This window comes from Parasteatoda tepidariorum, chromosome 7 (genome assembly GCF_982258835.1).
Source record: "Parasteatoda tepidariorum strain Cologne lab strain chromosome 7, Ptep-v5.0, whole genome shotgun sequence".
NCBI lineage: Eukaryota > Metazoa > Arthropoda > Arachnida > Araneae > Theridiidae > Parasteatoda > Parasteatoda tepidariorum.
In genome coordinates this window covers 87,032,847-87,054,074 of record NC_141761.1, presented here as the reverse complement: position 1 = coordinate 87,054,074, position 21,228 = coordinate 87,032,847, and the positions used below count along the sequence as shown (strand labels likewise).

The 21,228-nt window shown below is 26.1% G+C and overlaps 1 protein-coding gene across 9 annotated transcripts in view; it reads left to right on the top strand.

Moving 5' to 3' along the window:
* LOC107450541 (protein tweety) overlaps positions 1 to 19,975 on the top strand; it is a 28,251-nt gene extending 8,276 nt beyond the window's left edge. The window contains exons 8-15 of one of the 9 annotated variants that reach the window (XM_043041252.3): positions 565 to 634; positions 986 to 1,041; positions 1,117 to 1,218; positions 2,227 to 2,366; positions 2,900 to 3,001; positions 5,455 to 5,538; positions 9,062 to 9,128; positions 14,551 to 15,633. In XM_043041252.3, coding sequence (XP_042897186.2) covers positions 565 to 634; positions 986 to 1,041; positions 1,117 to 1,218; positions 2,227 to 2,366; positions 2,900 to 3,001; positions 5,455 to 5,538; positions 9,062 to 9,128; positions 14,551 to 14,586 — 657 coding nt within the window. In that variant the 3' untranslated portion in view covers positions 14,587 to 15,633. Of the gene's footprint in view, positions 1 to 564; positions 635 to 985; positions 1,042 to 1,116; positions 1,219 to 2,226; positions 2,367 to 2,899; positions 3,002 to 5,454; positions 5,611 to 9,061; positions 9,129 to 14,342 lie in introns of all 9 variants that reach the window. The other 8 variants (XM_043041248.3, XM_043041251.3, XM_043041249.3 and 5 more) reach the window with 8 other exon arrangements.
* The last annotated feature ends 1,253 nt before the right edge of the window (positions 19,976 to 21,228 follow it).

Below are 21,228 nucleotides of genomic sequence, written 5' to 3'. Positions count from 1 at the left end.
TTAGAAAATTCCCTAAACTTGAGTAAGTTTCCTAAAAATAATAAAATGTCCTCATTGAAATAGAATTTTTACACTATTTATTGCTTGTTTGAATATTTAAATAGATATTACTAATACATAATGAAAAAAGCCTCATTTATAGTAACCTGTTTATTTTTTTTATTCAGGACAACCTTTTGAAATTATGAAATATTTTAACTATCAATAATAAATTGCTTATAAAAATTGAGTTAATATAATAAACTTTTCAAGTTCATTTAATGACAATCGTAAAAAAAAATATGGCATTGTTATTAGTGTAATTAAGTGTTTGTATTTTGATGACAATGAAAATAGCTAAAATTCACTATATGTAAAATATTTAGTATATTATACAACAGTTATCATGAACTTTATATAATTTAAAAAAATCAGCTGCATATTTCCCTATTCATCTTGACAGCTATGGTCTTTTATAATATATTATATATTTTTTTTAAACTTTTAAAAAAGTTGTGATTTTCCTAATGCATTTTAGCATATATAGTTTTCAATTTAATAATGTATTTGAATTTTTTCTTAAAGGCTGGTTCTGATTTCTGTCTTGACCCAGAACCTTTCCTGTATCAGCAAACCAGTGGGGTTGTTGAATCAGGTATGTACAAGTGTCAGGTGATCAAGTCTCAAGGGTCTTAAGTGTTCTATGTTATGTAAATATTTTGCCTTTCTTCCCTTCCTTGTGCTGCTAGTGTAACATTTTTCTTACTTTAAAAATAAACTTTTTGTGAGTCTATCAAAAGAAGACTGAATTTGATAAAAATTTATTTAGATAAGTCAAAATTCAGGTTAGAAAATTTTAAATTTTGCAATTACTAAAAAAATTAATATATTTAAAAAATATAATTTTAGGATTACCTTATACACATATTTAAATCTATGAATGTTTTTATATCTGTATCTATCTATCTATATATATATATATAATTTTTTCCTTTTCTAATATTAGGGGTTTTGACGTATTATATTCATTGTGATGACAAGGTTCAAGATCCTTTTAACAAGGTAAATCTTTTTTCTTTTTTTTATAGTTTTATTTGTCTTTTCTTTTTTTAAAAAAGTTTTTTTCTTTTTTATTAGGCAATATCAGAAGGTTCAAAAGCTCTGAAAAATGTAAACGATACTCTGAAAGAAATAAAGGAAGTTACTGATGAAATCATATTTCCTGATAAAGGGACTGTTGTAAGAATACTTATTTTTTTCCCTTAATTTTTTGATTAAGGAAGTGATGTGAGATTGTGTGTTTTTATGAACACTTTGATTAACAAGTTTGTGATGTTTCATTTCTACCTAAATTAGTGCTGGCGATATTTTAGATAATATATTGCTTTAATTAAAAAATTTGTTTTGTAAGTATTTTTAGGAATCTTATTCTCTGCGTATGTATGTGTGTGTGTATGTATATATATATATATATAACATTTCATTAATAAATTAGTTTTATGTAATGATTTCAAAGATTCTTTTTACTAGTAAATATTTTTATTTTTACTCTATTATTTGGATAGAAATCACAGTTATTAACTTTTTATTATTGCAATATATATTATATTTCCAATTAAATGCGCTTAACATAAACTATTTTTAAGAGTTGTCTAATTTAGCAATAAAAAGTGTCATTTGTCAGTACTTTAATAAAATTATGTAAGAAGGCTGACATAGCCTTGTTAATTCTGTCAATTTAGGTTTTATTCATTTAACAGAAAAAAATATTGACTAAATAAATGTTTTTGTTTTTGTCTATAAAGGAGTATATGAACTTTTCAAGGGACTTTGCTTTCTTTAAAAAAAGTATATAGAACTTATGATCCTATAGGTATTCTAGTAATTCTTTCTGTTTACATCAGACACTCATTTTGTAACATTATTTTGTTGACTTGCCTCACATCAATTTATTTCTATACCAGTATACTCTTTGTATATGAACATTACTAATATGAAGTAATAAAATGTTTACTTACATGAGTGAGTACTCAGTTCAAGTTAACTTTAACTCAACTTACCAAACTTTCAAATGTTGTTGGCTTTTGGTGTCTTCTGCATTTATTCAATCTCATCCTCATATAAAGTTAAATTTTTTAAATTTTTTTTTTTAACATTCTAATCAAGTTATTGATACACATTGTTACTCAAGTGCACATTGTTTGCATAATACTTTTTTGTAAAAAATGTAATTTTTTTAATTTTCAGATTAAGGAGACATTGGCTCACTTGGCAGACCATATTGATCAAACTGGAAGGTTGCTAGAAGCTGTTGTAAGCTACGTGAAATGTTACAGAATAAATCAAGAATATAAGACAGCAATGGAGGCTGCTTGCACAGGAACTCTGTAAGTTTGAAATAAAAAAGTGTTAACTCAACTTCTAACACCAAATAAATTATATCTTTATTTGTAGCCTTGTATGTAAATATAACTTTTTTTTTTAAAGGGATTAATTTTAACTTTTTTTTTTCTTCCAAAAAGATTGTAATTGTGGACGGAGAAAAATATAAAATCCGAATTTGTAATTTAAAAAATATAAAAAATAATATTTCAAATTTTTTTTATGCCGTAAATTATTTTAGACAAAAAAAAAATTTAGGGGGGAATGCATAGCTTGTAAAGTAATTGAGTTTCTTAGAAATTTGTTTATAGATGCTAATTTAATGGGGGGGGGGGAATTTAGTTAAATTCAATTTATAGATAAAATTTAGTATCATAACCACCATGAAGAAAAATGTTATTTAACTCGTTTTTGCAAAGTTATTCTTCTTAAAATTTTGGATAATGTAATACATGGATTATAATTATATAATACATAGAATTTGAAATTAAGTGTATCTGTTTATTTTATTCCTGAAGTTCATATTTGTTTAATTTAGTGAAGGAACTGCATTTATGTTAGTATCAGCTGTAGGAAGTGGATTATTGTTCACTGTACTTATTTGGGTGGCATCTCATACATGGATACATATTAGAAAAAAGTAAGTTTCCTTCAGTTTTAATTTACTTGTATATAAGAAACATAAACTCAGAAATATTAAATTTATTTAATATCACATCTTTTTTTTCTAATTATAAATTTAAGTTTTCTTTTTTAGAGAAATAATTCCTTGTAAGTAAACTTAAATTCATTAAAACAAAAATGTTCAAAATATTACAAGCTATTCACTAAAAGTTTCATACTAATTTTAATTGTGCAATCAATGATGAACCTCTATTCAAAGGTGGATTTTGCTAACCTTATAATGAAGGAAATGATTTAAAGAAGGAAACAATTTCTTTATTGATGAAATTGTTGATTATTACTCGAAGGATGAAATTTATGTTTAATAATAAATTTGAATGGTCTAACTATGCTATCTAATCAGTTTACTGTCCGCCTCAAATAGTTTTCATTGTATTACTTGCTAATGCTGGTTTTATAAGTTTGAGGTTGTTCTTTCTTTTTTTTTTTTTTTTTTGTTGTTTGCATTCTTGTTTTTCCAGCGTTTATTCATCATTCATAGTGTGAAGTTAGATTTAATTTTGATATCTTGAATGTGTAATATATAATATAGTTGTTTTTTAATTATTTTTTTAAAAAACTCAATTTTGCATTGAAGTCCTTGCGTAATAAATTTTTAAAAAAAACTGCTTTTTCAAAATAAAAAATTAATTAATCAAGTAAATCAGATATAAAAGATCTACTAGTAAATGTAGATACTATAAAACAAATCTAATCTTCTGTAAGTAATTGACAAGGTTGAGCAGTTTGAAAATGCTTGCTTATTATCAGAAGTATATTGTAGAATATCTCTTAGTATTTTTTTTTTCTAAGGCAATTAAGGGAGGGTTTTTGATGAAGTGTTTTCAGACTTTTAAGCAAAGAATTTTTTTAATTATAAATTGTAAAAAAGGGGAGGATGCATGTCTACCATAAAGCAAAATATGACATTTCAATATTTAAATAATTAATTCCACCTTTTTACATAATTTATTTTTATTTTGTTTCAAACCAAGCAATGTGTAAGAGGATTCTTTCATTGAAAATGCTAAAGTTGAAGCTCAGATTTGTGAATGATAATAAAATTAAATAGAAATTAATAATAATAAAAGTAAAATAGATTTTTATTTTAAAAGCAGCATGCTAAGTATCTTAATACTGTATTTAAATTATTATTATTTTTTTTTTTTTTTGCTAACAAAAAATATTTATGTAACTTTGTATATCAATTATTTTAAATTATTGGCGCTTCAAAATTCTGCAATTTTAAAAAAATGAAAATATTTTTTTAAAATCATAGTGTTACTTTATACAACCTGTATGATTGATTGCTTCCATCAGATTTAATTTATCTCCTTTTACTGCAAATTAACTAGTGATCTTAATTCCAAGCAAAATCTCATAAAACAGCTTTAATAACTTTACCTCAATTACAATGGAGATTTTTTTTAAATGTACTTGGGGAAAATGGTAGTCGTTCCTAAGATTATCGATAAAAGAGTAAATTGCTGACCATTTTAAAGTATTAAGATACTGGAAAGGAACCAGTATTGAAAAGAGATCATTTGATAGAGATGATTGCTGTTAAGGTGCAGTAAAATTAATCAATGAATGACTATTTTTTTTTTTCTGATTAATTTCAGTTAAAGATCTCTTTTTTTTTTTTCATGTTTAAAATTTAATATTTTAAGAATGACATTTTTATTGCATGTGCATGTTTTGTATTTTTATTCTGGTGTTTATATTGATGATTTTATTGTGCCTAATTTTTATGTATGTTAAGCACGAAATATATATCTTTTCATTTAAGAACTGTTTTGCATTGTAATTTATTGTTTTTTGCATATGTTATTTTTAATGTATGTGCCTTATTTTATGATTTTGCATGTTTTACTTTGCAATTCACATAGGGCTTCAATTTTAAATTGGGACTGTTATAAAAAAATAAAACATTCAATGTTGTGCTGATTTTTAGTGATAACTATGGCCTTTTTTTTATTCAATTAAAGAAAAAGTTAACATGTGCTTACATAAGGAAAAAATTTTAAACTAATTATAAATATGAAAAAAAAATTTTAGTCCATAAATATTGCTCATATAGTTGTATCCGAGAATGTTTATATAATTTTTTATCATGTTTTGTGTTATTGTTTCGTTTAAATATAACCTCCAACTATCAAGCAATATCTAGTTTTGAGTATTTTGGTATTCACTAATTTTCTTTACTTTGATCTATCTTCATTTTTCTGTATTATTATAACAGAATGAAGAACTAAAGCTGTATTTCTAATGTGAAAAATTGGAAAAATTGGTCATGGCCATAATGAGCATGCGAAAGAAGGCTTGAAACAGTCCTGATTTTTTAATTGCAAAACTGTGTGATTTGAAATTATTATTTGCATGTAAGATTTTGTTATTTACTTTGTGAATTCCTTCCAACTCATGACTTAGGCCAGCAGTGGAAAATATTGATGAAGAAGATCCTTTCCTCCCTCGATCGTCCACTATGATGCAGTCAAGGAGAAACCGCGAGACGTATGGCAGCACTGGTTTCCGTCCCCGTTCAAGTCATACCCCACCCCAGACCCCTTACTTCAATACATCTTTGTGAGCTTCTAATTTTGTCTCTACTGTGCAGCCTAATCTTTCTCTGCTTACGCTTTTTTCCATCTGGATTTTTACTCCTCAATAGCTGGCTCAATCTTTGTTACTAATATCCGTAAAAAAGCTGGTACATGGGGTGGAGGCATGCTTAAGCTCTTTTTTGCTAATTGTTTAGTCTTAAGTGTCCTTATAATTAATTAATTGTATGTCTCGTATGAATTAATAACTTGAATTCCAGATCGAAAAGAATCAATTACTGGTCCAAATATAATTAATGTATGTGTTAGTCTGAAAATAGGACATAAAAATATCCTTTGCTGAGCTCTTACTGAAAAAGTGACTATTTATGTCTAGGACTTATGTAATGAAGTACACTATCTACCAATAAGTATTTGGACACATGTGAAAAGAAAAACAAACTTCAAAATGAAAAGAAAAACAAACTTTATTCATAATCAATAGTTGGTAGAGCCTCCACGAGAGGTAATTATAGCATGAACTCTCCGGGTAATACTTTCCACAAGTCCTTGTGTGGCGGCTAGTGGTATTTTCTTCCACTCGTCCTGGAGAAAACATGTAAATTCCTTCACCGATTTTGGGCGGGTAGTACACCCCTTAATTCAGCAATCCAACTTGTCCCAGAGATTTTGATAGGGTTCAGGTCTGGGCTCTAGGCAGGCCAGTCCATTCGATTAACCCCATTACTACCATACCAAGCCTTGGTGACCCTCGCAACATGACAGCAGGCATTATCATCCTGGAAGTAACAGGGGTCCCCCCCCCCCCCCGTAAAACTGCCACAACGTAGGAAGCACATTCTCATCCAAGATAGTGCTGTAGGCATCTTGCATGGGACTAATACGGATGTTGTTCCCTACACGATATATACCGACGAAGAGCGGGAAGTATCTCAGGACCGCAGGATAGTCATTTGCATAGGTGTCCAAATACTTATTGGTAGTTAGTGTGATAGGTTATATGAATTTACGTACCCATTTAATATGTTTAGAAGTAACCTCTACCTGCCACAATGTACTTCTGTACTTTGGATATAAAATGTTTGGAAACAACTTTTGAAATCCTTGTTTGGCTTGTGTTTTTAATTCTGACATTTTGAGCTTTCTTAATAATTTAGACATCTTTGAACCTTGTTTCTTTTGCATATTTTTGATTTTAGAGGTTGTGGAGCTAGAATTAATCACAATACTCTTTAAGAATATCTCTTTTAAAATTTTTGCCTAAAACTGATTATTTTGGAACAAGGTTTAAGAATGCTGTAGCTATTAAAAGTTATTTGTTAAACTTTTACAGCTAAGTATACAAATGTATTACAGCAGGTGAATGTTACTACAAAACATAGTAAATGGATATATAATTCTTATAATGTTTTCAGGAGTTAGTAGGTCAGTCCTGTAAGCTGCATTTTGTATATAAAATGTTAAATTAAAATTTTTTAAATCCCACTATTAAGTTTCACACCAATCCTTAACATAATAGAATTTCAACAGAATTAATTTTGAAAAAATTAGGAGCTGATGAAGTATTTAATAATGTAATTTAAAAACTTCATGTATATTGATTATCCTCAGTTCAAAATTATTAAAAAGATTTATTGTTAAATAATCTTATACAGCAGTTCTAATAATCCAAATTGACACTAACTTGTATAGTTAGAAACTACTTTTAAAACGACTCGACAAACACAAGTGTCTAAAAACAAAAGTTACAAAAACACACATTTCAAGCAAATTATAATTTCACTTGTAATTTAGATACTTAGGATAATGTATATCTTAGATATTTCAGATAATTAGTTTATTTCTATAATTAAATAACCACTTTATTTGTGTTAAAGAAAAAGTTAACTTCCTGTTTATGTTATTTTCTTTTCATTTTCTGCATTTTCTTTTCTTGTTTTGCTTTATATGTTTGATTTAAAAATATTAGTTGCTTTTTTTAAAATGTTTATTTTCTCTTTAAATGTTAATATATCATTTTTAAGTTTTCTTTAGAAAATAAATTTTTTATTTCTTCCAAAAAGTTTATTAATAAAAATTGTAGCCAAGAAAATGCTTATAATTTTTGTATTTTGAAGTATTAATTAACATCTGAAAATTAAAACCAAGAAAATAAGTTGCAAAATAATTTATTAGCCATTCGTATTATGAACCATAAAGTATTTCCTTTTGTTATATTTCCTCATTATGCACAATTCAAAATTCGGTAGCAGAGCTAAACCCTCATTTTCTAAAAATTTATTTGGATGAATTTTTCTATAAAATTTTAAAAAAATCTCCTAAATTTCATTTTCCTGAAAGGAAAAAATTTCACAATCCAATCCATTGAAAAAAAATTGTTAGTAAAGACTATAATTTCAGTTGCCACCTTATAAAATAACCGTTTAGGTAATTCTAATATGTATCATATCCGTTTTTTTTTTAAAAAGAAGTGCTTGAATTAACTTGTTATAAAGCCTCTGGTAAAAATTTTCCTTATATTATTTAGCACTGTGCTCAATATTCTTTTATTATTCTGTTTTAAGTGTTTAATAAAGTATTTAAATATAGTCTGAACAATTCTATTTATAACTCACTAAGTTTAATGTAGTTTTTGTTAATCTTTTGTATTAAACATTCAAAAAATCACATTAATATTCAGTTTCCTATTTTTTACTCTTTAATTATCTTGTAAAGAACAATAAATTACTTGAAATTTAACTCTGGGAAAATTATATATTGGCTGTTAAGTTTTTTTATAACTGAAGCTCAAAGAAATCTCCCAAAAATTTTGATTAAAAAAATCATTAAAAAATAACGATATCGAATTGTGTATTATAATAGCTTGGGTATGTAGAAGGGTCTTCTCGTAGGTCAGTATGTATTTATAAAATTAAAATGTTATTTTACTCACCTACAGCAATCTTTTGAAATTATAAAAAACAAATAACATAACAGATATCATCCTTAATGTTAACTAGATCACTTTAATTGAAATTTTAAAACACCATAATAGCTATTCTCAAATTCCACAATTCTTTTTTAACAACAGTAACTTTTCATGCCACCACACTTAAAATAGACAAAGAAATTCACAGCAGCAGCTGTGGTACAAAAAAAGAGCATGTTAAGAATTTTAATCTAATAAATAATGGTAACAATTATTTAAAAATGGTTAAGCTGAAACACCAGAAACTAATTCCTCATAATTAATCAAATGAATCACACAAACAGGTAGTAATTAAACATAATTATTGCATAATCAATTATTTTTTAATTTAAAATTTGACTTGCAATAATGTCATACTAAAAGTAGTAAAATTAAATCAATGAAATTTATTACCAATTATCTCATTATACTTAGGTCTGCAATAAGGTTGCATTAGTGTGATGTTAACTATCAATTAGAAATCAATAATTTACTACGAACTGTGTTTTATGTTTTTTTTTATTTTTAGAAATGGACATTCTGGCAATCATGAAGACCACAACTATTTGCATGGACGTTACACTCCTCCTCCAGCGGTGAGTTTATTGCATTTTTAAAAAAAGATTATATAAAATTATGGTTGTGTTCAAATGTTTTTATGTTCAGAATATTTTTAACATGGCAGTGGATTCTTGTTAAGTCTGAGTTATGGTTTTATTTGCTTCAAAAATTGTAAAATTAAGATAACCTAAGATAAAAATTTTGCTTATTACTGATTAAAAATATTTATCTCTTATTAGAAATAGAATAAATTAAAACATCAAGTTGCAAATTTCCTATATCAGCAAACTTCGTATATGTAAGTATTTTATACTAGTGACTTATGTAAATGTTGCTATTTAAAAGAAATACTCACTAAATTGAGATAAAGGCATTTAAAAAAAAAATTCTTAATATTGTGAATTGGGTAATTTGAATTTTTCTTAGCTTTTTCTTTTCCCTTAACAGTTAGTTACTGAACTTAAGAAATGATAAGTGATTGCAACAATGCAAATTTCACACTAATTGTATTTTTAAAAAATATTTATTTGTTTTTAAAATTATCTATTTTAACTTTAAGCTAAGTAAGCTGTGAATTATTAAAAATCTATTTTTTTTAAGAAATTAATAATGAAAACAGTGATAAAAATTATAAACCAATACTATTGAAGAATTGGAAGTCATAAGTAATTACCTCTGAATCTGTATCATCTTTGATTTTAACATTAGTTTGTGATTATAAAAGAATCCATTTCAAGCTTTATAGCTTTGTGTAAAATTTTCATTATTAAACACATTGCTACATAATATTTAACTATTTATAAATCTGTCAACTTGACTTATCAAGAATCATCTGTCCTTTAGATATCTGTCTTGACCAGCATGAGAGCAGACATTAGAATTAGTTTAACAACATTGTTTTTTTTTATATCTCATTTTAAAAAAGAGAACAGTTTTAAGTTTATTCACATTAATGTTTTCTTCATCTGCATTTTCTCCTACCGAAACAAGAAGTTCACCAAAACAAGAGCAGACATTTCTTTAGGAAATTCTTCCTGTCCATGTTTCCAAGGGTTTTCCATGTTCGGTAAAATCTTTCTCGAGGATTTTATTCATGTTGGCTTTTTTACTGACTCCCAAGCGGTCATTTCCCATTCCAATCCTCTTTTTTAATAAGTTCCTTCGGTATTACTTTTTCATTGATAGAATTACACCTTGATCCAAAGGCTGAATTAGAGCTGTTATATTTTGAGGCTTTACCAGAAAATTCCCATCTTCAGACTTCAAAACTGTATGAGCGAGTATTACGGATGCACAGCACAGCTTTCTGTGGTAGGTTTTTACACTTGAGATGTGTGCTAACTTGAGAGATGGATTTTTTGTCAAATCAGTCTTTAAAAATATTTTTTAATTATCCAGCCTTTCCTTTCATGGAAGTAGTGCACTGGGGATTGTTTGCTCTTGTCCCTCTGAATAATCTCGTTTTTTTAATTTCTCTATCACTACCAGTTTCAATTCTCAAGATTCTGTAGCATTACCGCTCATCTTTTTTCTTATTCTTTCGTTACTGTGTCTTGAAGCTTATGTCCTGAAGCTTGTTGCTCATTTTTTTTTTAATGGCGATGAATGTTCTGATGTGAAAATCGCAATGGATATAGGGTTCAGTTTCAATATTAACCTTAGTCTTATATAGTTTTTGGTTTAGAAAGAATACTAAATAAAATTCTAAAATAATTAATTCAGTAAAATTTAAAGTCTAAAATGGTTACCTTACATTTAATTTAAAGTATTGTTGGTCAAGATCGTGTTTTGTCTTTTAAATTATTCTCTTTTGAAAGTTACACTTTTTTTTTTTTAATTATTATTCAATATCACAAATTCTGATGTTGTCAGGTAAATCAATAATAATCAGTATATATATATTTGAAAAATTGGTTGGCAGTGATATAATATGCATCGGTATGGATAAATAACATATTAAATTCATATGCAATATGATTCAAAGCTGAATTTTAACTTCAATGTGATAATTTTTCCTGGTGGCATCAGATTAAAAAAAATTTACAAATAAACCTCTACTATGCATATTACCTTCACTTTTTCTAAATAAACATGAGTTCAAGACCTGAAGTCTTTTCATTTATTTATTATTATTTTCTTGATTCTCCGTTTCAAACAGATTTGGAGCTTTATAATTTTTCAAAGTTCTTCTGCCATTAAATTAATCAATATCTGATAAACAAATTATATCAATTTATGATATTTTTGTACCTAACATATTGTTGACCGATGACAAGTTAACTCGTCATTGGTCAATAACATTTGACCATGCAATCAATATTGAGAATGTTTTATGTTACTTCTATATTTAAATACAAATATAATATATAATAATTATTAATTAATTAGTTCTTATTTTTTCATGAGAAAGTACATTTTTCTAATCTAAGCTAGAAAAATAATTTTATACACCTTTGAAAATATCTTAAACATTAACTCTTACAAAAAGCTTTGTTACCTTGATCTATCTATATAGCTTAAGGTGACTTGTGTGGTAGATGTGTGTAGTAAAGGTTTATTATGAATGTTAAGGGTATGTTTATTAATACAGATAAGAAATCTCAACTGTTTTAATTAAATTAACTAAAAAAAAGTTTGATATGTTCATATTTCATAAATTATCATTGACCTTCATAATTATTTATAATATCTGAAACCTTTAGAACTGAGCTTTTATTTATTTCTTCAGAGGTTATTTTGGCAAAATCTAAAAAACTAATTGTTACTCTAATGAGAAACAATGTAGTGTTATTCAACTTATTAAGGCAAAAAATATTAGTGTATGTGCAATAAAAACAAGATTTTTATTTTTTGACGCTAAGTGAATGTTTTTGAATACTGATAACAAGTTTATCTATGGAAAAAATTTTAAAAGTACTTCACTGTATCAAATTATCTGAAACATAAGATTACTACCTAACATACTTCAAGGGTACCGAAAATTTTTCATTTTTGTGAAAACTAATTTTTAATGAAACTTAAAAGAGGCTAATTTAAAGTTTTAAACTTTACAATTTAGTTTAAAACAGGGGTGCAAACTATGTCAGTGAATGAAAGAAGTCCAAGGAAAATTGAGATCTTGGGAAATTTTTGGTCTAATTATATTAAAACAAGGAATTGTTAAAAAGTTTTTTATTGTAAAGAAAAAAAAATTTTCCAGGCTATAATCATAAATTATCACTATTTCAGTATGCTTTGATTTCTGATATTTTTATCATTGTTGCTAATTTATTAAAGAATTGTGTAAAATGAAATGAATTTTTTTTCATTGGGGGAAGAAAATTTTTTTATAGAATACAAGCTTTACTTTCTAAAAATATTTTTAAAAAATTATTGTAATTGGAAAAAAAAAGGGTTATAATTTTGGGAAAAATTTCAAACCAAAATAATAATAATAATAAAAACATTCTTGGAAAATATTAGGCTCTGAGAATTTTATGCACCCCTGGTTTAAAACTTAAAATTTTATACAGTTGAGAATTTTATTTGTATTTGATTTCCGACATTACTAATTATGACATTTATTTTATGGGGTATAAGTTATTATTATTTATAAATGAGGCTTATGAATGCATTTTCTTTGCATTTTTACAAGTAGATGCAGAATGGCTAGTTATGAAATATATGTTGCATGCAATAATTAATTGGAATAAATAATCAACCTACTCTTAAAATATTTAAAATTTCCTCTATCATGTGAAGTGAATTGGAATGTCATTTATTTTCTTTTCTTAACAATTATCTTAAGTTTTTCTTTAGCAAATTTTATAATGGTTTTTTCTTTAAAAAAATCTTTTTTTTTCCTTTTTTCTGTGGCTTTTTTTAGCATGATATGCATGATTTTCATTTTTATGGTTAACTTCTTTAAATCAAATGGCTGCTAACTTCACATTGAGTTATTATGAACACCTAGACAAGCATAAATGATTGTAAAATTGTCTTACATTAATTTGTAATTCACTAACCCATTGTGTGTGTTAAATTTATATGATTTTAATGTAATTATAAGAAAAAGCTATAGTAAAGAAACTGCAACTATTGCGTAATATAAATTCAAATTCCTTGAATCTACATTTAATTTTTGTTACACAATTTTTTTTCCTCATTTGTAACAAGTATAAAAATAAATGTCTCTATTAAGAATAATTTCCAAATATGCACGGTAAACTTAATATAGTAGTAAAAATATGTATATATTCAGTACATGTCTAATAAGATACTTTTTAGGTACAAGATGTTGATATATAACTAATTTAAAACACATTATTGGTAGATAAAAATAATATTTTCAATGTAATAATAATAAAAATTATTAATTGATGTAAATATTCATTTTAAAATCTTTTCCAAGCATATAACTTATGATGTATATTAAAATATTGCTTCATAAGACCATATAACAAAAATAATACTTAAAATAGTTTATAAATGCAATAATAGTATCTTTACAAACTTCATAAATCGTATTTTGCTTTATCAGCAGAATTACAATTTAGTATTTTTACTCCAAATTAAAATAAAATGTTTTGTTATAATTCATCCTGTAGAAACACACTTCAGGAACTGCTAGGAATAAAAAGAAATACTTATTTGAAATCAATTAGTATCAAAATTTATTAAATATAATCCTACTCTTTTTGCAAGAATTATTTTAATTATTTTCCTTGTATTATTGTTTCCTCTCTTTTTTACAAATAAACTTTCTACACTACATTTTTTCCCTCGTTATGTATTACATACATTGATTGTTGCCTGATTTTACTGTATTGATAAAAGTTTTTGCATTGATAAATTTTTAATCAGTTTTGTTTAATTAACCATTCTTAATTTTTATAATTATTTTCCTTTAAAATGTTTGCAATTTTTGTGTGAAAATAATTCTTGTTACATAAAATGAACCTTTAATATTTAAAATTATTCAAAATAAGTTAAATTCTGAGAATTATACCAATTTTGTTGCATCATTTAGGACACTAATTTCATTATGCTTGTCTAGAGTTAAATATACGAAACCTATGTAATTCACGTAAACTATACCAATATATATATAAACTTAACTTATTTATAATTAACTTAAACAATAGTGACTTATTTATAAGCTTATTTTCTTTTGATGTTAAAGACTAAAGCAAAGTAAAAAATAAAAGAACACGCCTAAACTAATATTACAGACATATGTAATAAACACGCATAAAATATATCAATTTCAGATCCGCTAAAATTCAAAAAAGCTAGCAGCCATCGTTGATAGCAGTCTGCCTTGCACTTTGTTTGCACTTTAAGTTTAGTTTGCTTGTCTGTTCTGTGACTGACCCCCTCCTCTCCATGCCTCAGTATGACCAGTTGTCTGGGGGCCATCTCATGGGGCATGTGGGATCTAAAATGAACTACCAGGCCTGAATGTCCCTTCCTCTCCAGCCCGACGCTGATCTCACCTGTGCCACCAAGTTCTGAAGATGGAAGAGGAGCGCCACCTGTTGGAAACTGAATAGAATCCTTTATCTTTCTTTTATCCTATCTTCTGTAATTCAACCTTGTTCAAAAGAGGAGCTCTCTACTCAGGATTTGGATACTTTGCATTGGAAGAGGAAGAAGATTTTTTTTTCTTTTGTTTGAGAGCTCATTTATTACATTTTAAGGTAAAGCTATGGCAGATATTTAAGTAAGCCTTATATTTCTGATATTAGTGTCTTATGGAAACAAGTTCGCTCAAAACAGGTGCATGCTAGCTAGGTTTGAAAAAAAAAAAAATAGAAAGATTGCCTCTGTGTGATTACTTTCACAAAAAACCTTGTTTCTTAATTACTTCTTGAGTTTCATAATCAAAATACAAAGTATTTGTGTCATTTATTTATCTTTTTTAGATGCATGATTTTAGATATGTCGTAACCTCGGTATGATTTCGATTTAAAAAAAAGGTGTTTTATATATATATATGAACCTCTGTAATTGTAATATACACTGAAAAATTTGGCTCTTAAATGCAACAATATTTATGACTTGCTGATGAATGGTATGGTTTAATGGTGTTTTTTGGATATCCATTTTGAAGCGGTGCTCAATAAGTCATTGATGCTCTGTGTATTTGAACTCTTTAGATTTCATTTTACAGTGTCTGTTAAATGTGAATCAGTTGGATGTAGCATTATAATGCAGTGTTTTCTCTTCTCTCACTGCTCAATGTACATAGCAATGCTTAGCATTTAAAGTTTTATTTTATGATTGTTTATGTTTAGATGTTTAATTGTAACCTGTTGTACATTGAAAAACCTTTTATACAATTCCATCGTCCACCTTTTCTTAGCATTAAAATTTTGATGATATTGAAAGTGTTTAGTTTGGGTTAATGTCCAACATAGGGATGCCAACTAACATAGCTACTTGCCTATTGCAGTATTTTTTTCCCCTTTAAATTGTAACGAAAATTTTACAAGCTAATTATTGGATGAAAATTTTCACACCTACACCACTTCAATTTCATGCTAAAAGCATATTATTTACGTGTATTTACCTATTCGACGATGGTTATAGATAAAGGCTTACTATGGATGTTTTCCTTATCTAAAATTCAGAGCTTTACAAGAAAATTATAAAGGTTCTAATTTATTTATTTTTTAATGTTTAGATTAACTATTTAGGAGATTAATTATTTTAATGTTTTTTTTTGTGCTTATAAGTGTCAAGGTGTTTTAATCCATTGGTAGTTTTGTCATTTTCGTTTCTAAATGTTCACCCCTTTTTTATGCAACTATGTGAACAACAACCCCCCCCCCCTCCTTTCAATAAGAGAACTGAAAGGATTTTTTCCCCCTCCTAATTCTAGATAGGTGGGTGTTTTGAAGCATTGTTGAATGATTCATTTTATGCATCTGGCAGCTTATAAGTTGAGTATTTTTGATTTAAAGTTATGGGAAGTATTTTTTTCTTTGTAGGCAAATGTATCTAAATGTTGGCATTCCTACTAATATTTCACATAAAATCAGATGTGCTTGAATAAGAAGTAATTTATACATATTGGTTAGATGTTCATATGTTTATCAATAAAATTTTGTGTCGAACAAAAAACTATGCATATTGTGCAAAGACGTTTTGAATTTTATAGTCTTGTCTATTTCTGCTGTATAAAACTCATAAAGTAGGTAAGAGTGTAGTGCTTTATCTGTACACGACTTTTTTTTAGAGTGATTTAAAAACCTATTTGCTTTTGTCATACACTGCATATGTAGATTTAAAAATTTCTCTATAGATTTTTTAATCTATTTAGTCTTGTTAACGATGTGAAAAGTTTTAATATTTTAAAAAATATATTTTTTGGAAATTATAGATCAAGATTTTAATCTTCTTTTTTTTCGCACAAAAATTGAAGTTAATTTTTTTGTAATCTTTTATACAATTTTTATGTTTTGTTAAATTAAATCCATGTAAATTTTAGTGTGATAAATAATGTTTTAACTTTTTAACCTATAAATAATAAAAATGTTCATCAAATGTTTATTGCCGGAAGTACTTAAAAAAAGCTTTCTTTGCAATTTTAGGTACATGCATGTCAACTAAGACAATTAGATTATAAAATCTAGCTTTCCTTTTAAAATGTGTGTGTTGTCTTGTACGTAGTGTTGTATTGATCATGACCACTTTTAATGCAAAAAGATTAAAGTACAAATAACAAACTTCTCAAATTCCCACAAAAATGTGAAATATGAAATATCTTTTTCATTTAATTGATGCTTTAAATCATTTTTCAGTGAATATATCCAATTTCTATTATTCTGTCTATTTTAATATTTATTAAAATAAATAGTTTTGTTAATTTAAAGTAGTAGTAAAACCAAAGCTATGTTTTGTGTAAAGAATTTTTGAATTACTGTTTTGATAAATTAGGTTATAGATTTGTAGTTTTACTATGAAAATTTTCAAAAAAGAACTGACAATTAGCTGCATCCAAATACAATTATTTTATCACTAAGGGTGTGCCATAATTATTGTTGCATTGTTTTTTTAATTGCTTATTCATTCTTTATATCTATTTACATTTTTATAGCTTTGAGTAAAATTTCAGCTAATTTCTTTATTGCTTTAATACTATTTCATCAAATTTTCTCTTTTGGAACAAGATGAAGTATCATCTTTCTCATTAAAATTTTTATCGATACAATTCTAGAAATGTGTATCAATGTTTAAAAGTATGCAAAAATTAAGTGTGATACACCCTTAATGTCTCTATACATACATATTTAGTGTCTTATTTCTATGCATTTATAATTTATATAATTTCTTAGGCAAAATATTCTTCCAATTATCTTAAATTTAAGCGTAAATGTTGAAGAGTGAGTATTATTTTGAATGTGCATACTTATCTGTGAGTCCTTTGTAAGCAAATTATTTAGGGTTTTGATTCTATGAAATGTTTTAAAAAGTTGCAGCTATTAGTTACACAGTTTTAATCAAAGTGCATTAAAACGAAATATATTTGTAAAAAATAATTTCATGCATGAAGTTTTGCTTCATATTTTGAAAGGTGTCTTTCTTAAAATACGCATTAGTGTTATATGTCATTAGCCCTTGACTGTGATAGTTGTTACTTTTTTTTTTTTGTCCTTTTTGTTGATATGTGTTGTATAACTGTAGTATTTAAGTATAGCTCAACATCAGCTTTCATATAGACTTATATTAGCTGCAGTTTTTTGCAACTCAGATTTTCCAGTTTTAGGCTTGTAAAGCTAGAACTGCTGATTGCCATGACTTTCCGGTTACTTAGTATTCAATATTATGAAATTTATAATTACATTTTTAGTGAAAATTCATAATTTTATTCATTACCTTTAAGAGCATAAAAAGATATTCTACATCAAAATATATTTACTTGAAACTATGTTAATTCATAGCATATTAAATGTACCTTTTCATGTATGTCGTTAGTTACACATAATTTTATATTAGTATCCCTAACATTCGATTGGTAAATCATTTTTTTTAAATTAAATGTAGTTGTAAAGGATCATCTGACTAAATTTAAAAAATGAAATTATTAATATGAAAATAAAGTAGAAATTAATAAAAACCTTGTCTGGTACACAGCATAAAAGCTTGTTTAAATGTTATATTTAGTTATTTTATCTAGGACATAAGACTGAACTGATTTTAATTTTATTCAGTTCCTATTATCATAAACAACTTGACACCTTATCTCAGGTTATTTAAGAATTCCAACCATGCCTTTTTTTCTTTTCTTTTTTTAACCATTCCTATTTTTCTTTATGTGCATAGTCTGTTGTTAGATAGATTCAGATAAGGAAAGCCAAGTACTTTGTTATTTATATTTACTTAATGATGAATATTATAGAATATCTTTTATTTGTGTTAATTGTCAGTGGTTTTAACTCAATGCAAGGTTTAGTTCTGTTTTAATTGTTCATGTACAATGCAATAATCTGTAAAGTAATCAATTACAGTTTCCAGTATTTGTAAGCAATTTATATAAGAATTTTTTTTTTTTTTTATTCTTTTGTTGATTATAGATAATTATTTCTAAATGCCATATTTTTTACTTATTTAGAGTGTGTGTTTGCTTTCAATTTAAAATGTTATATTCGAAGTTAATATTTCTTATTTAATTTTATTATTCCCTATATTCAATAATGTAATATCATTACGTAAGGATTTTGATTAATATTCTTCTGCGTGATCCCCTACCAGACTTCCCTCATTAAATTTTTTTTTCATTAGAAAATGAAAAATTTTAATTTAAAAATTATGTACTGTTTCGTACTTAACTTAAACTTTCTATATGATTAAATAATATTTGAAATAAAGACTATGATTAAATAATTTCGTAAACTTTTACTTTATTCAACCCTCAAGTATGCCTTCTGAACAAACTCTTTGCATATTTTTTACCATTTTCTATATTGTCACATCAAAGGGAACATGATCAAAATTTTTAATTTTTATACTCTCTTAACTTTATTGATTTTAGACTATTGTAATAAAATATAGAATAATTTTGTAAATCTTCAGCTTTGGAATTATTATACATTAAAGTTTGTATCCACATGTGTTAAATAATAAAAAAAAAGTTTCTATACCTTTTTTAAAGTTACAAACTTATATCCTAAGTTTCGTATTATGAAACTTAGATGCTTACACTATAGTAAAACTTAAATTTCAATTTGAATAAGATTTGAGTACTTTCTACCCTAAGAAATTTTTTTAAGAAAATCAAATTAGTACTATCTTTTATTTTTCAAAAAAAAGAAAAGTTTTAATATTTTTAAAAATATATTTTAATCCTAAATTTAAGAAAATTATTAAAATGTTGCCACCTAAATTTAATGCATTAAATTACATTTAATGTAATATTAATTATATTTTAAAATTTTTTATTATATTAAATTACATTTCATATAATTATCAATTAAAGAATTAAATTTTAATTTTTATAATTATAACAAAATTTTTTATTTAAACTCTATTTATATTCCGTAAATCAATGGTACAGTCTAGTTAGATTTTTCTCTCATAAAAGTTGCTCAATATGTCAGTCTATTTTTCTGTATTTTAATATATTTATTAAAAAAAAGTAGCATGTTTAAAATATTAGGTAAGATTTGTTGTATTTCTTTTTTTTCGTATAGTTTTAGTTTATATGTTTTATGTCACATAGTGTTTACCCACCACTTGCAACCTAAATAATAAAAATTGTGTATGGACAGTTTTAATAAAAGTTCTCAATATGTTGGAAAATATTCAGCTGATATTAGTCGCACTGTAAAATTGTTGCTCATTTGCTGAAATATGTATGCAACCTTCCCATTTCTTTTGTGATAAAGTATTATAAAACAAACTCTTGCCTTCATTCTTTTTTATCCATACTAGTTTGATTTTAATTTTTTATTCTTGAACATTTTACTCTACATTTTAAAAAAAGATAACTCCAAATGAAGAATGGGCACTTTATGCTATGTATGCATAAAGCTAAACAATGTAATTGTAAAAACAAAGGTAATTATAGCATTGTTTGTGTGATGCTATATAAAACAGACATACTGTACTTTTGGTTCGAAACACAGAATGAGAGAAGGAAACATGGAGATACAGCAGAAAAATTACAAACTAGGAATAAAGTGATTTAACCAACTTGGGATGGGGAACAAGCTTGATAGGATAATCAGAGAAATAGAGCTAAGAAACAAGTGTGCTGGGTGCAAGATCTAGAAATTAAATAATAATGGGGTACTCAAAGGTAATTACTTAATTTATTTGAATTTTTCCTAATTAATAATTTCCAGAAGTTTAGTGGCAAAAGGGCAGTATTGGATGATTTTAGAAGAAAACTCAAACCAAGCTATATAAGGTGATGGAACATTTTTTTTTAATATCCTGATTTCGAACATGTCTTACCCATAAACTTCAACTTAACATGAAATTCATTTTCTAATTCACGAAAAATTTTACTGATTTATCATATAAAATTTATTTTTGGAGAAGTTTTAATTGGTAACAACAAGTAGTAAAATAGTAGTAATTTTCCTATTGCAATTTAAATACTGTATTAAAATTCATTCTGTCAACTCTATTCTTCGGGTGTAACACCCTTAGCCTATTCTCTATTTCAAATAGCAAAAAGATAGGTTGAATGAAAAATTTTCTTAAAAATATATCTTATAGAAAAGAACCTTCTTCTGGTAAAGAAAACTTATTTTTTAAATGTTATAAAAAGTCTAATAAGTTGATCAGTTTAAAAGGTAATATTAACTGGCATTTTTGAATAGCTCTATAAATTTTTGAAGAAAATGAATTACAATATAGGCTTTGATTAACTTTAAAAGTTGATTTTAAGGTGAGAAATTATTACACAAGACTTGACAGCCGAGTAAACAAAAGCTATAATACTTGTCCTTAATTATTGCCAGCAGTATAGTCTGACTCCAAAAAAGATTTTTGATGAATATCTCACAAGCAGTGCACATCAAGTAAAAGCAGCTTCTAATTTTCCAGTTACAGCAGATGTCTAATTGCCTCACAAAAACACAGTAATGAAAAGAACTAAGGTATGCTTTAAAAAATAATTTTCTAACATTTACTTTTGTTTGTGCT